This window comes from Phoca vitulina, unplaced genomic scaffold (assembly GCF_004348235.1).
Source record: "Phoca vitulina isolate PV1807 unplaced genomic scaffold, GSC_HSeal_1.0 scaffold21, whole genome shotgun sequence".
Taxonomy (NCBI): Eukaryota; Metazoa; Chordata; class Mammalia; order Carnivora; family Phocidae; genus Phoca; species Phoca vitulina.
This window is the reverse complement of record NW_022589724.1, coordinates 2,823,435-2,845,158: the sequence shown is the minus strand read 5'-3', so window position 1 is coordinate 2,845,158 and position 21,724 is coordinate 2,823,435. Positions and strand designations below refer to the sequence as shown.

At 37.2% G+C, this 21,724-nt stretch overlaps 1 protein-coding gene across 1 annotated transcript in view; it reads right to left on the bottom strand.

Moving 5' to 3' along the window:
- Positions 1 to 16,616, bottom strand: part of STX17 (syntaxin 17) — a 63,484-nt gene extending 46,868 nt beyond the window's left edge. Inside the window, exons 1-3 of the mRNA XM_032418411.1 lie at positions 16,549 to 16,616; positions 8,858 to 9,043; positions 3,633 to 3,698 (exon numbers count right to left, since the gene is read on the bottom strand). Coding sequence (XP_032274302.1) covers positions 3,633 to 3,698; positions 8,858 to 8,980 — 189 coding nt within the window. The 5' untranslated portion in view covers positions 8,981 to 9,043; positions 16,549 to 16,616. The remainder of the gene's footprint in view (positions 1 to 3,632; positions 3,699 to 8,857; positions 9,044 to 16,548) is intronic.
- Between the last annotated feature and the right edge of the window lie 5,108 nt (positions 16,617 to 21,724).

The window sequence follows — 21,724 nt, the reverse complement described above, 5'->3', positions numbered from 1 at the left end:
CCTAGAGCAAGCACCCTCAGAGAACCAGTGGAAGCTATCTGACCTGACTTGGCTTCAGAAATCAGGCAGCATCATTTCTGCCTCAGCCCAGATTCAACAGGAAGGGACTCATACTCTATGGTCATAATGTAGAATACCAACTAGGAAGAAATACTTGCAGGTATCTTTAAAAATCTACTACAATTGGTATGCAGAATATTAAAAAAGACATTAAAAGTGCAAGAATATCCCATATTCACAGGTAGGAAAACTGGACATTATAAACACGTCAATTTTCTCTAAATACATGGATAAATGCAATGCAATTTCCAAATTCCCAAGATTGTGTATGGACTTTGACAGGCAGATCCAAATTTCATATGGAAGACTAAAAGGCCAAGTATAGCCAAAACACTCCTGAAAAGGAAAAGTAAGATGGAAGCACTGTCCTACCAGGTATCAAGCCTTATACAAGGCTATCTTAATTAAGATAGTGCAGAACTTGATGGAGAAATAGACAAACTGACCAGTGGAACAGAAAGACCAGAAACAGATGCATACATATATGGAATTGTGATATGTAAACAGCACTGTAGAAATCAGTTAATAGTGAGAGACAACTGGTTTTCCAAATGGAATAAAGGAAATTTTATTTGTATCTACTTTATATCATCAATTTCGGATGGATTAAAGACTTAAATGTTGAAAGCAAAACATTTTAAGAATTCAATAGAAAATATAAGAAAGTCTCTTCTTGATCTTAGGATAGAGAGCATTCTTTGAATAAGACACCCAAAGCATGACCATAAAACAAAAGATTGACAAATTAGACTATATTTAAATTAAGAACTGCTTTTCAACAAAGATGCTAGAATGAAAGTGAAATGATAGCTCTAATTTTATATATCTAATAATGAGAAATCTAGAAAATCTATTATAACTGTTCATGAAATTGTCCAAAAATAAGTTTTACAAACTAGCAAAGAACTACCCTATACAGAAAATTCAGAGCATATATGAATAAAACTAAGCAAATACCTACATCTAAAAACAGTTTCAATCTCACTGTTTTAATGGCACGCATAAATCTTTTGTGTCAGATGGAGATCAATAATGTAAATATATATATATTCTTTAATCAGTAAATAAAACACTTTGACTATAACCATTGTCTCAATAAGTGATTTTCACTGACCTATTGAACAGTGAAGATGGTAAGAAATCCTAGTCATAATAATCTCACTGACATTTAAGTGCTTAATACCATTCAATAAACACTGAATCTTGCTGAACACCAGGTACTGTGGAATACACAAATAGCAGACACACAATCCCTGATCTTCAGGTCTATAACCTAGTTAGCAAGCAGTAAAATACATATGTAAAGAGGTAAGTCAAATTTCTATCAGACCTCATGTCAATCTGTTTTTTTTCCATCTCCACTATCTCTGTAATCTCTCCTAAAGAATCTCTTGCATTCATTTCACTCTATCCCAATCTATTCACTACACTGCAGCTATAGAAACCTTTCTGAGATGCAAGAAGACCACAGATGCACTCTTTGGAGAAACAAACTGTAGAGATTCAGAAACACCAGGCACAGGGCTAAAAGAGATTTATGTGAAAACCTGTACTGAACAATGAAAGCCTAGCAGCCTTCACTTAGCCTGCTTCTATAACTGAAAAATAAGTGTCTACTTGCCCTAGGAGAATGAGGATTCTTCTCTAGAAAACTAAACCAGAACAAACCTCCAGCTACTGATATTTGGAGGTTCCTCCAAGGAAAATGCCACGGTTTGCTGACTCCTGCAATTAAAGATTAAAAAAAAAAAAAGCAGAGGAATAAATTATCAAATAATTTAAATTTCCCACCAGGTAGCTCAGGTGGTTAAACATCCGACTCTTGATCTCTGCTCAGGTCATGATCTCAAGATCCTGGGATCACTGTGGAGCTCTGTACTCAGCAGGGGGGTCTGCATTCTCTCTTCCTCCCACTGCCCCTCCCCCTGCCAGTACACACTCTTTAAAATAAATAAGTCTTTAAAAAATAATTAAATATCCCAGAACTAATAGAGAACATAAGTTTTTAGATTGAAAGAGTCCAACACAAAGCACATCATGATCAAATTTGAGGACACCAGGGATTAAACAGATTACAAAAAGCTCCCAAAGAGGGAAAAAAAAAAGATCTCATACAACAATTGGGAAATCAGGTATCAGCTTTATTAAGAGCAACACTAAACTAGAGAACCTTCAAATTTGAGAGAATTCCAACTAGAATTCTGTACCTACTGAAATTAGCAATCACACGAGAGGGGAGAAAAAGGGTATTTTTCAGACTCATAACAACATAAAAATTTACCTCCAAGGTACCCTTATTTAGAGAGCTACTAAAAGATGTACTCCAACAAAGCAATGGAGTAAACCAAAAATGACTAAGACATGATATCCAAGAAAACAGGGACCCAACACAGAAGAGCAGCTGAAGGAAGTCCCAGAACAGCAGCTGTGCAACAAACTAAGTCCAGACTGGGACTGGGAACAGGGCTACAGGACAGAGTCTTCAGGATAAGGAATGGAACGTAGTATATTAGAGCATATGAAAATTATTATTGACAGCATGTAGCAGCGATGTGGAGCATTTAGAAAAAAATTAACTACAAATACACAGAAAGCCAGGAAATAAAAAAAAGAGACAACTATTAACATCATAAAAAGCAAAGACTATACTATTTCACTATTTGGCTTAGAAGGAAACACTATCTTTATAATCAAAATAATGAAATACTTATAATTTAACCAAAAATTACAATATGTCATTGTGTAAGGGGAAAGGAAGTACAAAAGCAGAGTAAAAAGCTAGATCTCCACCTATTATGGCAAGAAGAGATAATGCCCGAACCTGATTAATACCAGTCTACACATGATATTAAGGAATAAAGAGCTAAATACCAGGGAAAATGGCCAAAATGATTAAAAGTGGTTTCTTCCAAGTAGGACTTGGAGATGGAGAAGGGTAAGGTAAACCCTTCTAACTTTATTTGGCTTTTAACTATGTAAATACATGATTTTTTAAAATTAATTTAAAATAATTAACATTTATTAAAAAGCCAATAAAGCTGCAAAAAATATTTGCAACACTATGTTACTGTAACAGTATTATAAACAGAAGAACAGTATCTTAAAATATTAAAAACTCTTGCAAAAGACAACAGAATATATACAGGGGACATGAACAGGAAATTTACAAAAGAAATATTACTATCCAAGGCACATATGAAAAAAACTTTTACCATTCAAAGCAATAAAAAGAAAAACTCCAGATTAAAACAACAAAGCAACATTATTTTAACTACTAATCAGCAAAATTTTAAGGAATGCGTAATACTAATGGTGGTAAGGTTTTTGGAAAATGCGATGATTTTGAGTGTAAGTTGATACATTGTTTCTGGAGGAAATTTTGGTAATATGAATCAGAATCTTAAAAATATGTATGACATTTGATTCAGTAAATCCTGCTAAAAATGCACCATTAAAGAAATAGTTACAAATATGCATAAAAGGATCCAACCACAAGGGTAGTTATTTTAACAAAATTTTCTTAAGACTGTCTTTTCCATATTGATTTACTAGAAACAATGTAATAGCCTTACCTGAACTGTACGTCCTGCATTGATATGCTCTTCATGCAACTTATCCCAGATTCTGCACCTTTGGTACTATACAAAAGAGAGGAAAGGTACAGTTTTTTTTTTAATCACTAAACTTATTACTTCTAGTTACCCCAAAAATCCCCACTCACCTAACCAAACTTAAACATACCAGCTAAAGTTATTGACTTAATAGTGGCAGCTAACTGTCCAATGACAATATAAGTAGGAAATTTTCAAAAACATTACATACAAAATTCTGGCAAATGGTAAAGCAAATAAATTTATTTTGCTGAAAAAAGACAGTGTACTCTGTCTTGCAAATTCTTTGGAGATGAAAAAAATAATGAGAATGTAAACGAATGAAAAATAAAAAGATTAAGAGCGTTCGTGAGATATTATTTATGAAGAATTTTAAAAGTTTGTCAATGATAGTGTCAAGTATTAAAAATAAAATCTGACTTTGAGAAAAAGTAACATTGATACTGCAGACTACAAAGTACACAAAAATGAGAATGAACATTTAATATACATGCTTCAGTTTTTACCAAGGCAATGTTCAGCTTTCAGAGTTTCAACCAAGAATTCTTCATTTGACAGGAACCATAGCAAAATGTGGTAACATTACTTATACAGAATATAAACATCAACACCAAACATCACATACTATTTTTGGTTGAAAGAAAAAATCCACAATACTTATATAGAATATAAACATCAACACCAAACATCACATACTATTTTTGGTTGAAATAAAAAATCCAAATAATTAATATGTTAGGAGGTAAGTGTATCACTGGTATAGTATACGTCGAAAGAAAAAAAAAATCAACCTAGAAATACTGTGAAAGGACAGAAACATGAAAATGTCCCATGTAAGGGCACCTGGGTGGCTCAGTTAATTAAGCATCCAACTCTTGATTTCAGCTCAGGTCATGACCTCAGGTCATAAGATCAAGCCCCCTGATGGGCTCCTCAGGAGTCTGCTTGAGATTTTCTCTCTCTCTCCCTCTCCCGCTAGTTCCTTCTCTCTCTCTCTCTAAATAGATAAATCTTAAAAAAAAAAAAAAAAAGTCCTTCAGGCTGATGGAAAAATGATACGAGAGAGAAACCTGGCTCTACACAAAGGAAGGAAGAGCACTGAAAATGGTACATATAAAACGTTTTATGGGGGACGCCTGGGTGGCTCAGTTGGTTAAGCATGGGGACTCTTGATTTTGCTTCAGGTCATGATCTCAGGGTCATGGGATCGAGCCCCACCTCAGGCTTCACGCTGAGTGCACAGTCTGCTTAAGACTTTCTCCCTCTCCCTCTGCCCCGACTCTCTCTCTAAAATAAAATCTTTAAAAAAAAAAGATTTTATTTTATTTTAAAAATCTCTTTGAAAGAAAACTCTGTTTAAAACAAAAATAACAACAATGTATTGTTGGGTAATAACATACACAGAAGCAAATTATATGACATTAATACTATAAAAGACCTTGGAAGTGTATTATTATAAGGTTCTTATACATGAAGTGATCAAAGTGAGTGAGTGTTTTATATATATATATATATTATACATATATATAAAATAAATCAATGAGATTGATTAGGTTTGATTTTGTACCATATAGTTTGTGCTTCATACCTAACCTGGACAGTCCATGCCACTCATTTCACACTTAATTATATGTCACTATTATTCTCTGAACATTACCTAATTTATTTCCTTAACTGGACTGTATACTTCTTGAGGATTAGAAATCTAATTTTTTATGAACTTTTCAGTGCTAACAACAAAAGAAACAGCAAACACCAACACTTAGGAAAAGCTGACATACATTTATTTCTTGTAATTAATGACTTCCCTTCTCATTAAGCCTGGAAGATTGAACATAAGCGTTTATCTCTGCTCTTTTCTAAAACCCAACTAAAATGGCAATAAAGAACTTTAAAAGGTATACATTCATGAGAGTCATAAAAATACAATAGAAGGTATCAGTTGACAAGAAATTTTAACAAAATTTTAGAAGCTGGAAATATTACAGACATGTTGCAACGGACTTAGAAGATCTGAGAAAGCTACACCATGAGGCTGCAGATGGGCTGAGTGGTGTGGGAGAGGCAGAGTGACAAGCCAACAGGCACACCACCACTCCAGAAAGACTCAGTAACCAGAGCTACCAGCTAGTCAGGAGGATGTGTATGGTGGGGCAGAAGGATTGGCTGAAAGTTTATGTAAGGAAGAGGTAGTCTACCAAATGCTCTCTGCAGGCCCAAGCAACTACACTGCCCCTATCACCACAGAAGACCACATTCCAGAAGAGTATCTTGTGGTTCCCCATTAAAACAGATCCTTCACCTGCTCACCCCTCCAGGTAACAAGACCCCACCTACTTCCTGCTACACACACAAATACCTTCCAATTAGCACTCTTGAATATCAACAGCTAGCCAAGCAATGCCCATAATACTGCAGGCTGACACAAAGAAGAAAAGAGGAAGGTGGGGGGAGAGAAAGCAAGAAATAAATTTAAAGGGGAAGAAAGAATAAAGAAACTCAGGGAAAACAAAGAAGCAGATAAAGACTTAAAAAATAATAATAAAACCACCAGAGAGATGCTATGATACTGCATCCATGAAACAAGAACAGGAAGATTCTCTTTAAAAGAGAAAAAAGAGAAGTGACAGAAAAAAGAACATAGCAAAAATATGATTCTCGTTATTTCATCTTAGCTAGAATGTGGATGTAATAGCTGAGGTTGGAGCTGCTATTTTACATGCAAGATAGAAACAAGTTGAGGATCAGAGAGCAGGATAAAAAGAGCCTGGGTCTTTATTGACTGCTGAGCTGCCACTGCAGCCCGGAGTGTCTCTGTAACTATGAGCGGTTAAAAATAAAGCAAAAACAAAAAAGGTCTATCTGATTTAATACACTATTTCGGGGTTTTCTGTCACTTGTACTTTAACCATATACTAGCACAGTACATGCTACACAGTAAGTTTTCTCCTAACCCTACAATATGAAACAAAGAAAATCATGTTCCAAGCATATGATCTTGTTTCTATTAACTATGCTTAAGCCTATCTTACGTTAGCCAAGAAAGCTGAATGCTAACACTTCAAATTTCAGCACTGCATTCTACTCAAGTCTATCATGTGTAATAAAATGTAATGCTGAAGGACCTATGGAATACAGTCCCAGGTGTCCACAGCACACTACTCTCATTGTTTAAGGATGTTGCAGAATCACTCCACCAAGGCTTACCTTCAATTTCCCCTCAGTGTGACTTTCTTCTTTTAAATTCATATTGGATGACTGATGGCTAACATAATAAATATTTTATCTTTCTACACCCTTCCCCCAGGAAGAATATGCCTTTTTTAAAGTGAGGCGCTGTCAAACACCTGCAGTCCAAACCTAGTTCTTAACTCTTTTGTCCACAGTGAACACGGCAGCTTTTAAATGTTTCTACCTAAAAAGTCACTTTCATAGTAAAACTAGAAATCCTAGAGACAGTATAATGATCAAGAATACAGAATAAAACACAGATCAGCATGAGTTTGCTTAGCTTCAGACATCACCTATATTGTAAATTGTAACTATTCTGACATTGTCTAAAAATTTCACATTAAGTAAAAATTTCACAAAATGCTAAAGGAAAAATGTTATGGCAGAGAAAGATCAATATAACTCTGGAATAATTTTCTTATGAAGTTTGGCACAACTAACCAAATCAATAATAAATCCTTTCCTATCCCCACCTTCCTTGTTCCCAGGGTTCTGGCTTTTCCATTGATGACTGACTGGGTGGTACATGTGACTAGGATCTGAGGATATGACTGCAGGCACTTTATACAGAATAAGTATAAGAAATGGGAAATCTAAGACATGCCAAACCTCAAAGGTAATATTGGGCAATAAAGGAAAGAAATTATCTTAATAGACCGTAGTCCACCTATGTCTAGCTTTCAGAATCAATTCATCTGCCAAATTCTAGTCATCTTTGTAACTGAGCGCTTTGATATAAGCTCAGGACTTTAAAACACACCTTACCAACCTGCCACCCAGATATGATCAACTAAAGTAAACAACTCGATTTCTATATTGTTATAGTGCTAAAAGAACGAGGCTTCCTCATTAATCAAAGCATGGAGCCCTGTAATTTGTTTCTGCTCATGACAAGAATAACCAGTTTACCAGAAAACTCTCCCACCCTAAAAAGTCACAGTACTTATTGTCTATGAATAAACAAAAACTTAAGAGATGACAAAATAGCAATCTTGGATTCCAGATAGCTTCATACTTGCATTGAAATTTTCATCTTAATATTCCTGGTACTTATTTTCTATACTTTTTGGAAAGACTTAAATACTAGGAAAACAGATGGTATCTATGGGGGGAAAAAAAGCTGACACTCTTCTTAGTTGTATAAGGTACTCAGGTGAGGGTGACAAATACTGTTTATACTGAAAGGCTTAATGACCACTTCCACCCCACCGCGAAAAATTAATGGAGGGCCACACAGCTTAAAATTTATACTGGGGAGGTCTTTTTGAAGGAGCAAATCCTACTGACCTACAGCAAATAAAACAATATAATCTGCCAAGTCAATGCTCAGTACTCAGTAAACCTGATGTTCCCATGAATGCCACAACTATTCCACCAGACGCTGGCCAGTCCAGGTTCTATGCAACCTTCACCACCATCCAGGAGACTAGTTCTTCCCTCTATCTATTTCCTAAACTGACCTCTAGGTGGTATTTCTCAATTTGGGGCTTTCCTCAAAGGGAAGAAGTCAATTTGGGAAATTCCCTCATATCACACAATGATTTACCTCTTTACTCTATGTGCACCTGAAGAGGACAGGAGTTACTGACAGACACCAAAGTTCAAAAAACTTGCCATGGGGTGAAATTAAGGCAGGCCCATTAGCCAAAGTTCACTGCCTTCACATTATGGTGCACTATCAAACAATTTGTATTTTAATTATTAACTGCCTAAAAGGTCAATATGTACAACTTAAAAGGTATAGTTTCCATTCTTATATCCCTCCCTAAAAAAGGAATAAGATGAGGTATATTTGTAAAACGAAAACCCAGATGAAAAAATGAATGCTCCTAAATCAACAGGAGATGGATGTTTTACCAAAGCCTCTTATCTAATATTCTAAATTTAGCTGAAATGCACAAATATAAATCAGAATTCGCAACTGTTTCTTGTGGTAGGAAATGAAAAAAACCCACCTTCTCAATATTTATCTGGTGCTTTCTTAGCCTCTCCAGGTCTGTTGGGATTACTATCTTAATGAATTTCTGGATAGCTGGTTCAAGACGCCGTAATTTCACTTTTTCTTCATCTTCAGACATCCTAAAAAAATATTGTGTCACTTCTACTTGCAGCAACTGTCTTCTCCACTCACATAGAAAAATCTAAAAGGGAAATATTTAAGAATGTTTTTAATCAGTTTCTATTATTTTTAAAAGCCAACAATTAGGTAATTTTATAATTTATTCTAAATATATATTTCAACTTAATTCTGAACTTGGATGACTTTTTTAAGAAACCTTTTATTTTGAAACCTTTCTTTCTACAGATGTATATGCACTTTAAAATGGTTAGAAAATACAAAAAAGAGGATAAAATAAAATCAATCATCTCTCTTTTCATGTCTTTCCAGGTTCTTTTCCAAATAACATATACACTTAAATACCTTTTTTTATTTTTAAACCATGAGTTTACTGTCCAAGTTTTCATTTCCCAATGTATCTTGGACAATGACTAACCTTTTTTAAAAAGATGTCAAATGGCAAAATCAAAAGAAAAAATTTCATAACATTTCTGCTTGTATCAAATTCCATTTCTGACCTCATAATTTAACTATGTAATTATATACTTCAAATATATAACATCATATGCAACTCTTCTCATTGATGTCCTTTAAACTGTCTCTTCCCTTTCTTACAGCGTGATTAGTGTTGTCTGCAACCAACACAAACAACCAGTGACAGAGCTGGAATAAGAATCCAGGATTCCTGAGAGTACAATCAAATGCTTTTTCTTTTTTTTTTTTTTTTAAAGATTTTATTTATTTATTTGACAGAGAGAGACACAGCGAGAGAGGGAACACAAGCAGGGGGGGTGGGAGAGGGAGAAGCAGGCTTCCCGCTGAGCAGGGAGCCCGATGCGGGGCTCGATCCCAGGACCCTGGGATCATGACCTGAGCCGAAGGCAGACGCTTAACGACTGAGCCATCCAGGCGCCCCTCAAATGCTTTTTCTAATTCACCAATAGTTTCCTACCAGTGTTCCAAAATGTCCAACTGTATGCCTTTGGGGCCAGGGTACGTGAGGGTAGAGGACAGCAAGTGAGCAGGCTCCAGGACCCCATGCCTGCTTCAATTGGAGAAAATTTACTTATATCTACTTCATAAATTTGTGCATATTAGATTTTACATCAATAAAGGGCTCCACTGTTTAAGCTTGAAAACCACTGTTGTGCAACCTTGCTTTCATGCCATCTCATTAGCCCACAACCTCCCCCGTATTTAAAAAAAAAAAAAAAAAATTGACTATGTTAATCCCAATGGGCTATGGGGTCTTAAACCAGGGTCCATACAAACAGACGTTCGCAAATACACTTTATGGAGTCCCTGAATCTTTATGAATAATTGTGAATGTATTTTTGAGTTATTTCAGAGGACAGAGTCCATTGCTTTTATGATATTAAAAAAAAAGACATCACTGCAGAAGCATTAAGAACTATAAATCTAAATAATGTTGTTTCTCTTTCTTTCACAGTTGAAAATCTTGAAGTGTTGGTTATACAGACTATCTCATCAACTTAGTAACTTGGTTTTTATGTTTAATCTTGAAAGCAAAAAAGGGAAATCTCCACACATCAAAAATAGAGTTCAACAGCTACAGTAGTGAATGGGAATTGGAGATACCTAGAGAAGTTCATTGCCGAGAGTCCACAGACCCAACACAACAGGAAAATTCATAGCTAAGGAACTAAAGATAATAATCTAAAAAGAAGATTAAAATAATTACAGTTAAAAATATTCAAAGATATAAAGGAACAGAATCCTTTTAAAAATTAGATAATACTATGAAATAGTAGTAGGCTAATCTGAAAAACCAAGTACAAATTGAGAAATAAAAACCTCAAAAATGGGTTAAACAATAAACTATGTAGCAGAAGGGAGAATTATTGATTGGAAAATTATCAGTCAGAACACAGAGGAATGAAGAGATGAAAAACATAAAAGATAAAATGAGAAGCTCAATAACAAATAAGAGTCCCATAAGGGAAGAATAAAGAAAGTGGTAAAAAGGCATTATTCAAAGAGAACATACTGAGAATTAAGATGCAAGACCTCAAATTGAAAATGCATATAAGCCCCAAGTGGCATAAATTAAAAAAAAGATTTACCAACACATGGTAGGGAAATTGCAGAACGTGAAGGGCAAACAAAAAAATCTTAAAAAAAGCAAACCAGAGATAAAGATTAAACTAAAGCAACAAAAGCAGCAAACTTTTCATCAAAGCAAGATATCAAAAGACAGGAATATCCTCAAGGTGCTGAGAGAGTTGGTATATACCCAGGTAAATATTATTCAGAAGTGAAGGCAAAATAATCATTTTCACACATAACAGAGTTTATAAGCAAGCCCCCTCATTAAAAGAACAACTAAAAGGCACACTTTAACAATAAAATAAACCCAAAGGAGATGAATGCCAAGGAGCTATGAATATGATAAAGTATACTATTACTGGGCGGATAAATGAATGAATGAAAGAAAGGATTTATTTTGAATACTCTGATCAAATATAATACAAATCTTTCCATGTAAATTACTATTTTTCTACAATACATCTTTTATAGCAGCATAGTGTTACATTACATAGATGCTCCATAATTTAACCAATCATCTATTGTTGGCTATTTAGGTTGTTCCCAATTTTCCACTATTATATACTGCACTACAGTGTAATTACCCTTCTTACCCCTTCTTACACATAAATCCATACTACCATCTATGATGTTTCTTCAAAATAAGTAATTAGAAATCAAATAGGCACACGCATTTTTTTAAGGCTTTGATACCAAATGTCCCAAAAGGTTGTGCCTGTTTACATACCCACTAGCAACATATCAAAATATCCAATTACCCATATTCCCACCAATACATGGTACTATCATCCTCCTTAGACCTTCAAAAATGGTGTCTAATTATTGTTTTATTTTGCATTCCTTAAATTACTGGTGGCATTGATTCATTAGCCATTTGCATTTCTTATGAACTGCCTGCTAGTGCTATGTATCTATTTTACTACAGGGGATATCTTTTCCTTATTATATTTAACATATATATATATATATATATATATATATAATAGACTCATAAATTATCAATTATTTGTCTCAGAATGTTCCCAGTTTATGATATTGCTTGCATTTTTTTCTACCATGCAGGTTATATCCCATAGGAAGATTATCTTTTTATCTACCACCATTCCGTTTTTGTTTTTGTTTTTGTTTTTTTACCATACCTGGTTCTCAATAGATGCTGATGGAACTAAAATATTTCTTCACACATCCCTTCATCATTTCTAATCCCATCATTCCAAACAATGCAATATGCACAGCACCTTACAAGTGTCTTAACTGGCCTGCCTTTAGACTCTTTCCCATCTCCAATTTTTCCTCACAGATTACCACCAATTAACATACCGAAAACACCATTTGCAACATGCTACTCCTCTGAACAAAAACTTCCTAGAGTTCTCTATTATTTGAATAAGAAAATACAATGTTCGTAAATAGATCCACATAATCTAAGTATTATCACCCAATCTCTACTTTTGGCTTTGCAATGATGCGCTCTGTCTAGATGCCCTTTTATACCCCATTTGCCTCTAAAATTTATGTATCATTTGATATACAACTCTAATGATTCTGTCTTCTCCACTAATCAGTTTATAGTATATGTAACAAAACAAATTATAACAAATTATTAGATATCTGACTTGTTTGCACTGTTCCCCTACGCCATGATGATAGATTTTTTCAGTTCCAAAAGTGGTATTTCCAGTCAGAGTTATGCATGATTCTGCCCCTCACCTTTTTGTGTCCAAGGAAAACCTACTGCCTCATAAGGATCATCTATCAGGGAAGACATTCTGCCCCAAGAACCTCCCAAGAGACTTTTCCAACTCTTGGTCTCCTTCTGGCCAGTATTTTTTTCTTCTCTCCACCATTTCCATTTTTATAAAATTATAATAAAATGCCTACATACACTAACATAACATTCAAATAATTGCATAAATCATGATGTTACCGAAACAGAAAGTTGTCCAGCAGTAGCTCCAATCATAACATAGCTCAAATAAGTTTGTAAGTTGTTAAAGGAAGGTATGTAATCCAACATACAAAATGTGGTGTTAAAATATAATTGAAAAACAAGTAAATGTATTTCAGCATTTCTTGATTTTTCAGTCAAAAAACTAGAACATATTTCTGATATGACAAAAATAAAAAATACATTTACATTAACATCACAACTGTGTAAAATAGGCCTATGAAAAAGACAAGACAAAACACAAAAAAAATGCCTAATTTCCCAAACTTCTGTGGAGTTGATTTCCTTGTAACTTTTTTTTTTTAAGTGTAATGGAATATTTGGGGTGATAGAATAGTTCTGCGTCCGGCGCCTGGGTGGCTCAGTCATTAAGCGTCTGCCTTCAGCTCGGGTCATGATCCCAGGGTCCTGGGATCAAGCCCCGCATTGGGCTCCCTGCTCAGTGGGAAGCCTGCTTCTCCCTCTCCCACTCCCCCTGCTTGTGTTCCCTCTCTCGCTGTCTCTCTCTCTGTTGAAAAATAAATAAAATCTTAAAAAAAAAAAAAGTTCTGTGTCATGACAGTGGTGGTAGATACACAATTATATGCATTTGTCAAAACTCACAGAAGTGTACATTACAAAGAATGAATTTCTGAAGACTAAAACACAAAAACAAAATGTGAAGGAACACAAAATGGAACACGAACTAATAAAAACAAAACTGTATTACCAATGAATAGCATAACCACACTGAAAGTAGGGGAAGAAAATAATTAATCTAGGTAACTCTGGAAAACACTATTTTAACTGGATACCACAGGCTAAAGACAAAAAGAACTACACACAGTTTTCTAATAAGCAAATTTTTTTTTATAGGAGTATGGGTTACAAATCCTGAAAATCCTTTATGTGTATATGAGAATTGAGCAAACAAAATATTTTGTAGAACACGAAAGCCAGATTTCTGTCAACAGAAGAAGTAACAAATAAGGGGCATGACTAGAATGAACCCTGTGGTGTTGGTTTACAAATGGAACTCTCAGAATGAATTTTTTTTTAAATATATATACACAGATATATGAGTACATATACACAGAAAAATACAAAAACAAATTTTGTGTATGCATGGGTGTGTGTGTGTATCCATGGACTATGTGTATATATATGTACATAGCTAAGAAATATATATACATTTTCAAATAAACATAATGAATATAAATAAGTAAAATATTTAATATTTTATAATTACATAAATATATAATAAATATAATATAAAATGTTTTATTTATTGGGACGCCTGGGTGGCTCAGTCAGTAAGCATCTGCCTTCAGCTCAGGTCATGATCCCAGGGTCCTGGGATAGAGTCCCGCATCGGGATCCCTGCTCAGTGGGGAGTCTGCTTCTCCCTCTCTGCCTGCTGCTCCCTCTGCCTTGTGCTCTCTCTCTAATAAATAAAAATAAAATCTTTAAGAAAAAAAGATTTTAAAAAATGTTTTACTTATCTGTAAAGGACAAATATTTATTAAAAAATATAAATATATATTTATATATATTCCTGTCTTCTGCCAGGAACCACAAACATTATTCTAGTAGCAACGAGCACACCTAGTGCCCTGATCTTGGTGTTTAAGTACCACTCTCCAAAAAAGGAAACCATGGGCCCTTGGAGAAGTGGTTGATTCCAGGGCTGGGGCAGGGAAAACACAAGATAAGCCTGGAACATCTTATGGTGCCAGAAAATAAGGAAGTTCTCAAAAAGTGATGGAGGCCTGTCAAAAGGAAGCAACCTGAAAAAACTCCCAAGGCACAAAGCTGGAACAAAAACATTGAGATAATATAAATAACAAAAATAACCAATAGTAAAATAAATGAGTCCATACTGATACAAAAAAAGAACTGAATAAATAAATAGGAAGGGGAAGCTCTTCCTTAAAGAAGTCCAATTAATAAAAGAAGGAGGAAATGAGGGAAACAGAAAATCATCATTAGAACATCAGAGTAATAATCACTGAAGGCAAGATCCACCAATGAATGGTAAAATCAGCAAGTGAAAGTTTGAGGAGAAACAAGGTATTTTCATAGTTTAGAAACTCTCCCAAGATATCTGATTCATTGTCAAGGGAAAAGTAGTAAATTTAGAGAATCCTAGCAGACACCATCCTTAACCAAGTGATCAATAGTAACATATAAGCAGTGTGTTATAACATGAACCCCTCATACGATGAACTGAGAAGGGTACGTCCACTTCTGTGATATCAACAAAAATGCATAACCATTTAATCTAATCTTAAGAAAACATCAGATAAAACCTAACTGAGGGACACTCTACAAAATTGACCAGGATTCTTTGCAAGTGTCAAGATGAGGAAAGACAAGAAAAGACTAAGGAGCCATGCCAATTAAATGCAATGTGGGATCTTATATTGGATCCTGGAACAGAAAGAAAAGGACATTAGTATAAAAAATTATGAAATCTGAAAAAAGGTGGTAGTTTGGTTAACAGAATTGTACCAATGATATTTTCTAATTTTTGATAATTGTACTATAGTTCTATAAGGCGTTAACATTAAAGGAAGCTATAGAGAGCTCTCTTACGTTTGCAACTTCTCTGTACTTGTAAAATTATTTCAAAATAAAAAGGCTTTCTAAAAACGTCTGAACTGATGTTTCACAGAAGACAGCTCAAACATTTTGAAGAATTGCACTAACACTTGCGGACGCCGGGGTGCCAGGTGCTCTACAAACTACCCTTTAGTGCTTAGAACTACTATCAGCTGAGTACATTAATACTCCTGTTTCCCGTGAGGAAAAAGTACTGGGAGGTTCACAACATTACTTAATTATTTATAAGTAAAAAGCCCCATTTCTCAGAAAAAGTCCAAAACTGCCAGCAACCTTCCGCCCTCCCCCCAAAAGCGATGAACACCGTCCATCAGCCTAGAGATCCCACATGTCCTCCCAGTGGTGGCCCCGAATGTCCTCAGGCACCTCTCCCCGTGCTTCTGACTGGGGGACGGGGCACTGACTTTGGAAAGAAAAGTCCCGGCCCTTGATCCTCGCAAATGGTCTCTTCTCCAAGCCCTCCGATTCCGAATTTATTTAGGAGGGAGTCAGATGCGGGACCTTCCAGAACCACCTCCCGATCTCTGGCTCCCGGTCCTCCCCTCACTGCCCCCGAGCCTCGCGTCACGCCTCGCAGTGTCGCCCACGGCGCCCCTGGGCCACAAGCACCAGACGCCCCCACCAGAGAACGGATGCACGGGCGGTCTCGGACCACGCAGCCGGGCGACCCTGACGACCTAGGGCCCACACTGCGTCACGGGCAGGGCAGGTGCAGGAAACTTTCCCACCCCGCGACCCCAGGAGGCCGCCGCGCTCGCCCTGTCGGCGGCCTCCCAACACCCGCTTCGACAAGGGCTTCCAAAAACGAAACCGCCACTTCTTGGAGCCGGGAGGAGCCCTCAAAGCGCTCGCACTCCGGACCCGATACCGGGCTTCCCACCGGCAGCCTCCCCGCGCGCGGGCTCAGCGCCCATGCCACAAAGCCCGTCAGGGCCTGACGCCCCCGAGGCAGCCTCCCGCAAACCCCTTACCTCCCGCCGGGGCGCTCGAGGCCGCTTGGTGTGCACGGCGCAGGCGCGGGCGCGGCGGGGCGGGGCGTCGTGAGGGGCTGGGCGGGCTGGGCCACGCCCCCTCCCGGCCCTTTTGGGCCCTACGGGGTGTGGCACCCACGCTGTGACGGCTTCCCGCCGGGGGAATGATTTAAGAAATTGGTCATGGTTTGTGTTGCGAGGTTGCAACACTGGAGCCAGGAGGAGAGAGACCCACAATCACCTTTTAGGTTTTTGTGTTGTGTTTTTAGTATGACATAATTCACACATGCATAGCTTTCTACATTTTGCAAAGTTTTTCTGTCCATTTTCCCGTTTTAACAGGAATTTTATTGGCGGGCTGGCCATGTGTTCTAAGCTTTTTACACACGTAGAAACTGAAGCTCTGAAAGGTTGTGCCTTCTCCCATTCGTCCCCAAAAACCCTGTGAGGTGAACAGGACACAAGTCTTAACAACCGTAACAGGCGCAGAAATTGAAGCTCAGACAAGTTATGATTTCCCTACCCGCCAAAGCTGGGGGAGTCCTTCACGCCACTGTCCTTATCCCAATTTTACTGATAATGACGCCGAGGTTAAAGAGTTTTAAGTGACTCACTCCAGTTCAGCCAGTTAGTAAAAGAGTTGGAACTCCACTGGGTTTCCTAATTTCCTTCTCAAGCTCTTCCAGGGACCAGCGGCTACCAATGACCAAGCAGATGGCTGGCTCGGATGCCCTGTCCGGGTCACGTGACCTGACCTCCAGACCCACCCTTCCTTATGTGTTTGTGAATGTTCAGATGACTTGTTTAGAATGTATCCCCTGACAGTATTATCCTCAGAAGTCATAAGAATGTTCAAGCCACAGCTCAGGAAACTCAGGTCTTAAGGTCTCCAGTGGAGCTGGAGTAGAGGTAGAAATTGTAGACTAAAGATTAGGGGCCTGTGAGAAAGTCTTGAAAAGCAATTTCTAAACTAAAGCAAAAATACCTAAGCAATTTGGAGATTCTTTGTGGGTATAATGAATGCTGATGTTTGTTTTACTCTAGGAATGAAAGGCTTATAAATTTTTAATTTTAAGAAGAAATATTAAAGTATTAAGCCATGTCATGGGAAAATGTTTTTCATGCAAAGGTCCGTTGAACAAGATCTTTTGAAATGAAGGTCATTCAAAATAAGTTCTGAAAACCTGCCTCAACTATAGTCGGGAGATGTGGCACTCAAGGACTCTAAATTTGAACCTAGCCTTCTAGGCTATTATCTGTGTGTTTGCTATCATTTAGGTGTGTCAAGGTAGCAGGGTAAAGCTTTTTAATCTAACAGTTTGTTAGCTTGATTTATAATCTCTAAATATTTAAACATACAGTGTGTGTGGAACTCTTTGTTTTCATGCCTGGGGGCCCTGAGGTTGTCAGGGCAGGCCTGCTGCTACCAGCCAACATTTTCCCCAGGTCCTAACCGAAACAGGAAGGCAAAACTAAATAAAACAGTAAATACATATATTTGAAAGAAAAAGGGAAAAAAATATTTTCACATATTAAGATTGCTTACTTGGAAAACCCAAAGGAAAGAATTAAAATTGAAGTGAAGTTCAGTAAGGTAGCTAGAGAAATGACTTTCCTAAATTGCCAATTTTACAATGTAGCAGGAGAAAAGACCACATTCAAAAATAGTAGAATCAAGTTTGTGTTTATAAGGAATTACAGGACCTATCTGAAGAATTAAGAATAATAGCTAAATGGGGTGAGGGTAGAGGAAGAATTATAAAGGGTCATGAGGAAACTTTGGGGGTGATGGATATGTTCATTATCTTTATTGGGGTACTAGTTGCACGGCTTTATACATATATCAAAACTTACCAAATTGTACACTTTATTTTTTAATGCATTTTTTTAAAGATTTATTTATTTATTTGAGAGAGAGAGAAAGCATGCACAAGCAGGGGAGGAGCAGAGGGAGAGAGAATCTCAAGCAGACTCCCCGCTGAGCATGGGGCTTGATCCCACAACCCTGAGATCAAGACCTGAGCCAAAACCAGGAGTCAGACTCTTAAACAACTGAGCCACCCAGGCGCCCCCCAAATTGTACACTTTATTTTTTTTTAAGATTTTATTTATTTATTTGACAGAGAGAGAGAGACAGCAAGAGAGGGAACACAAACAGGGGGAGCAGAAGAGGGAGAAGCAGGCTTCTGGCTGAGCAGGGAGCCCTATGAGGGGCTTGATCCCAGGACCCTGGGATCATGACTTGAGCTGAAGGCAGATGCTTAACGAGTAAGCCACCCAGGCGCCCCCCAAATTGTACACTTTAAATATGTGTATATGTGTTTACTGAATGTCAGTCATACCTGAATAAAGCTGTTTCTTGAGAAAAGGTATATATTATTATTTGCTTAGCACCTAGTACAGTTCTTGGAACATGAAAACATTTAAAAGACTAAGAAAATAATATATATTCACTGTATGAATTAAGAAATACTTTTTTTAGTATCACAGAGCAAGTATATGGAGAACCTGAGACTCAAATTCAGATTTGGCACAATAATAGAGACTTCTGAGGTTATCTTCCCAGCCCAGTCCTTTTCTGGGAACTGCCTCTCCCAGCCCGATCTGCAGGCTGTCAGTTATGAGCCTCTGGCAGCCATTTTGTACAAGTGTGAATGCATGCCCATGACCATAGTGAATTGGTCCAGGAGCAGACACTTGACTCAAACTGGAATAAGATACCTTTCCCAGGAATTTGGGATTCGGGCCTCAGGCTGACTGGTTTCTTGAAAGGAGAAGATGCTCACAGCAGAGCTCTTAGTGGCCCTGTTTTTCACTCCATAGACTGGTAAATCAGAGGAAGCCATGCTGCTCTTAGATCCTATTTGTAATTGTGGAGAGGTGAGTATAGGTATGTCCTATTTCATGGTTTTAAAAAAGTATTTTTGTTTTTTGGGGGGGTATTTTTTTTTTACTACAGGTCATGTTCAAAAAACATTTTTTTTTAAAGATTTTATTTGAGAGAGAGAAAGCGAACATGAGTGGGGGGAAGGGCAGACGGAGAGGGAGAGGCAAACTCCCCACTGAGCAGGGAGCAAGCCTGAAGGCTCACCAGGATCATGACCTGAGCTGAAGGCAGATGCTTAACCTACTGAGCCACCCTCAAAAAACGTTCAAAAGCCACTATCCTCACTAGGTTCTTTCTTGATCCATGAATTATTAAAACATCTACTGCAGTTCTGAATGCATTCTATTTCTTTGTGCATTCTATCATCCCAACCATCTTGGGAACTGAGATGAAGAAAGGTTAAAAATAAAGTAATAATAGTGGTTACCTTTGGGATGGCATTAACTGGGAGAGGGCATAAAGGAGCTTTCGAGGGTGCTGGAAATGTTCTATATATTGACATGGTGTGATTACATTTGTGAAAATTCATCAAGCTGTACACCAAAGATCTATGTACTTTATGTAAGTTATCCCACAATAAAAAAGGAAAATAAAGAGCTAGCAATTCTTGATTTAAAACAAACAAAACCTCTTAGTAAATAAGGAAATAGATACTTCCTTAATATTATTTCTATTACCTCTCTCTGAGGTAGTGGTGAATTAGCAACAGTAATTCCTACCCTTGTTAAGGCCCTTCATCCCTTTGAAAATAAAATAAAAAGCCATGAAAGAGAGCGGGGAGGGGGGGAAAATGTTTAGATGCACAAAAAAGAAACAGAGTTTGGAGCACATTCAAAGTCCTGGTTCCAGTTGACTTTAGTACTTAACCCTCTCTACTTCCTGCTTTACTGTCCCCTACCACCACCACCATACATGTACACAAGCACACACACACCACATCCACCAAACAGTTTGTTCATGTGTATTACAGTTATAGAGACCTCATATCAAACCAAAAGGAGTAAACTCTGGGCATACAGTAACTCTGGAATTCTCCACTCATCAACCATTCCCCACAAAGGAATTTGATAATCATTTCACATGTAGAATATCTTAAATGCCCAGACATCTGCCTAGAAACCCCCCTACCCACCCCACTTTTTGTTCTTTTAATTACCTTAATTATTCTCAAAACTTGGTGTGCCCAAGAATTATTGCATAAGGTAGTATTTATAAAACCATGTTTGATGGACCTTATGGGCAATTTAAACAATTTTCGAGGGTAATTTTAACTCTAATTTTTGCTTTATTCACCGACTTTAATTCCTCATAGCCACACCTCTCACTGTCCAACTCATCTTCCAAAGATGCAAATTTCTATTTGTAATGACAATGGTGATATCAATAGAGATGTTAAAGGATTTAAGTTCCCTGGTTAGCTTTCTATAAAAGACCAACACTAAAGGCCCTCTTTGGCAACCCTGTTGGGACCCCTCTCACTCTTGAGAGCTTTTACTGTATCTTCACTTAATAAACTTCTATTGCTTTACTCACAAAACAAAACAAAACAAAACAAACCCAGTAAACATACTTAGCATTAGAATCATATACTAAATGTTGTTTAAACTTCGGCAATTTGCAAGGCACCTTGAATTTTATAGTACCTTAGTTATTATTATCGGGAATGTCAGTTAAAAATCACATGATAGATAAGAGTGTCTGGGTGGCTCAGTCGGTTAAGCATCTGACTCTTGATTTCAACTCAGGTCATGATCTCAGGGTTGTGAGATTGAGCCTCGCATCGGGTCTGCACTGGGTGTGGAGCCTGCTTAAGATTCTCTCTCCCTCTCTTTCATAAATTAAACAAACAAACAAACTAGGTGTGGAGCCTGCTTAAGATTCTCCCTCTCATTCATTCATTCAATAAATAAATAAATAAATAAATAAAATATGATATCATAGATATACAGACAAGCAAATTCATAGATATTCTGCAAGGGTGCAACCTTGCTTTCTATCTCCCATTACTCCCCTTCACACATCCTGTGCTCTAATCAAATTAAACTCCTTGTTACTCCTTGTTATTCTTCATCCCAGTCCTTCCCCCAATCCTACACCAATTGCCCCTCTTTCTTTGCACATCCAAATCCTACTCATCTTTCCATGTTCACCCCAAATGTGACCTCTCCCCATATTTCTAGAATTTTTCAATTTAATGCCTGACTTCTCCAAATACCTACCTTATAATCTGATCTTTTTTTCTTTTTGACACATCACTATCTACATTTTACTATAGTAATACCATCTTCA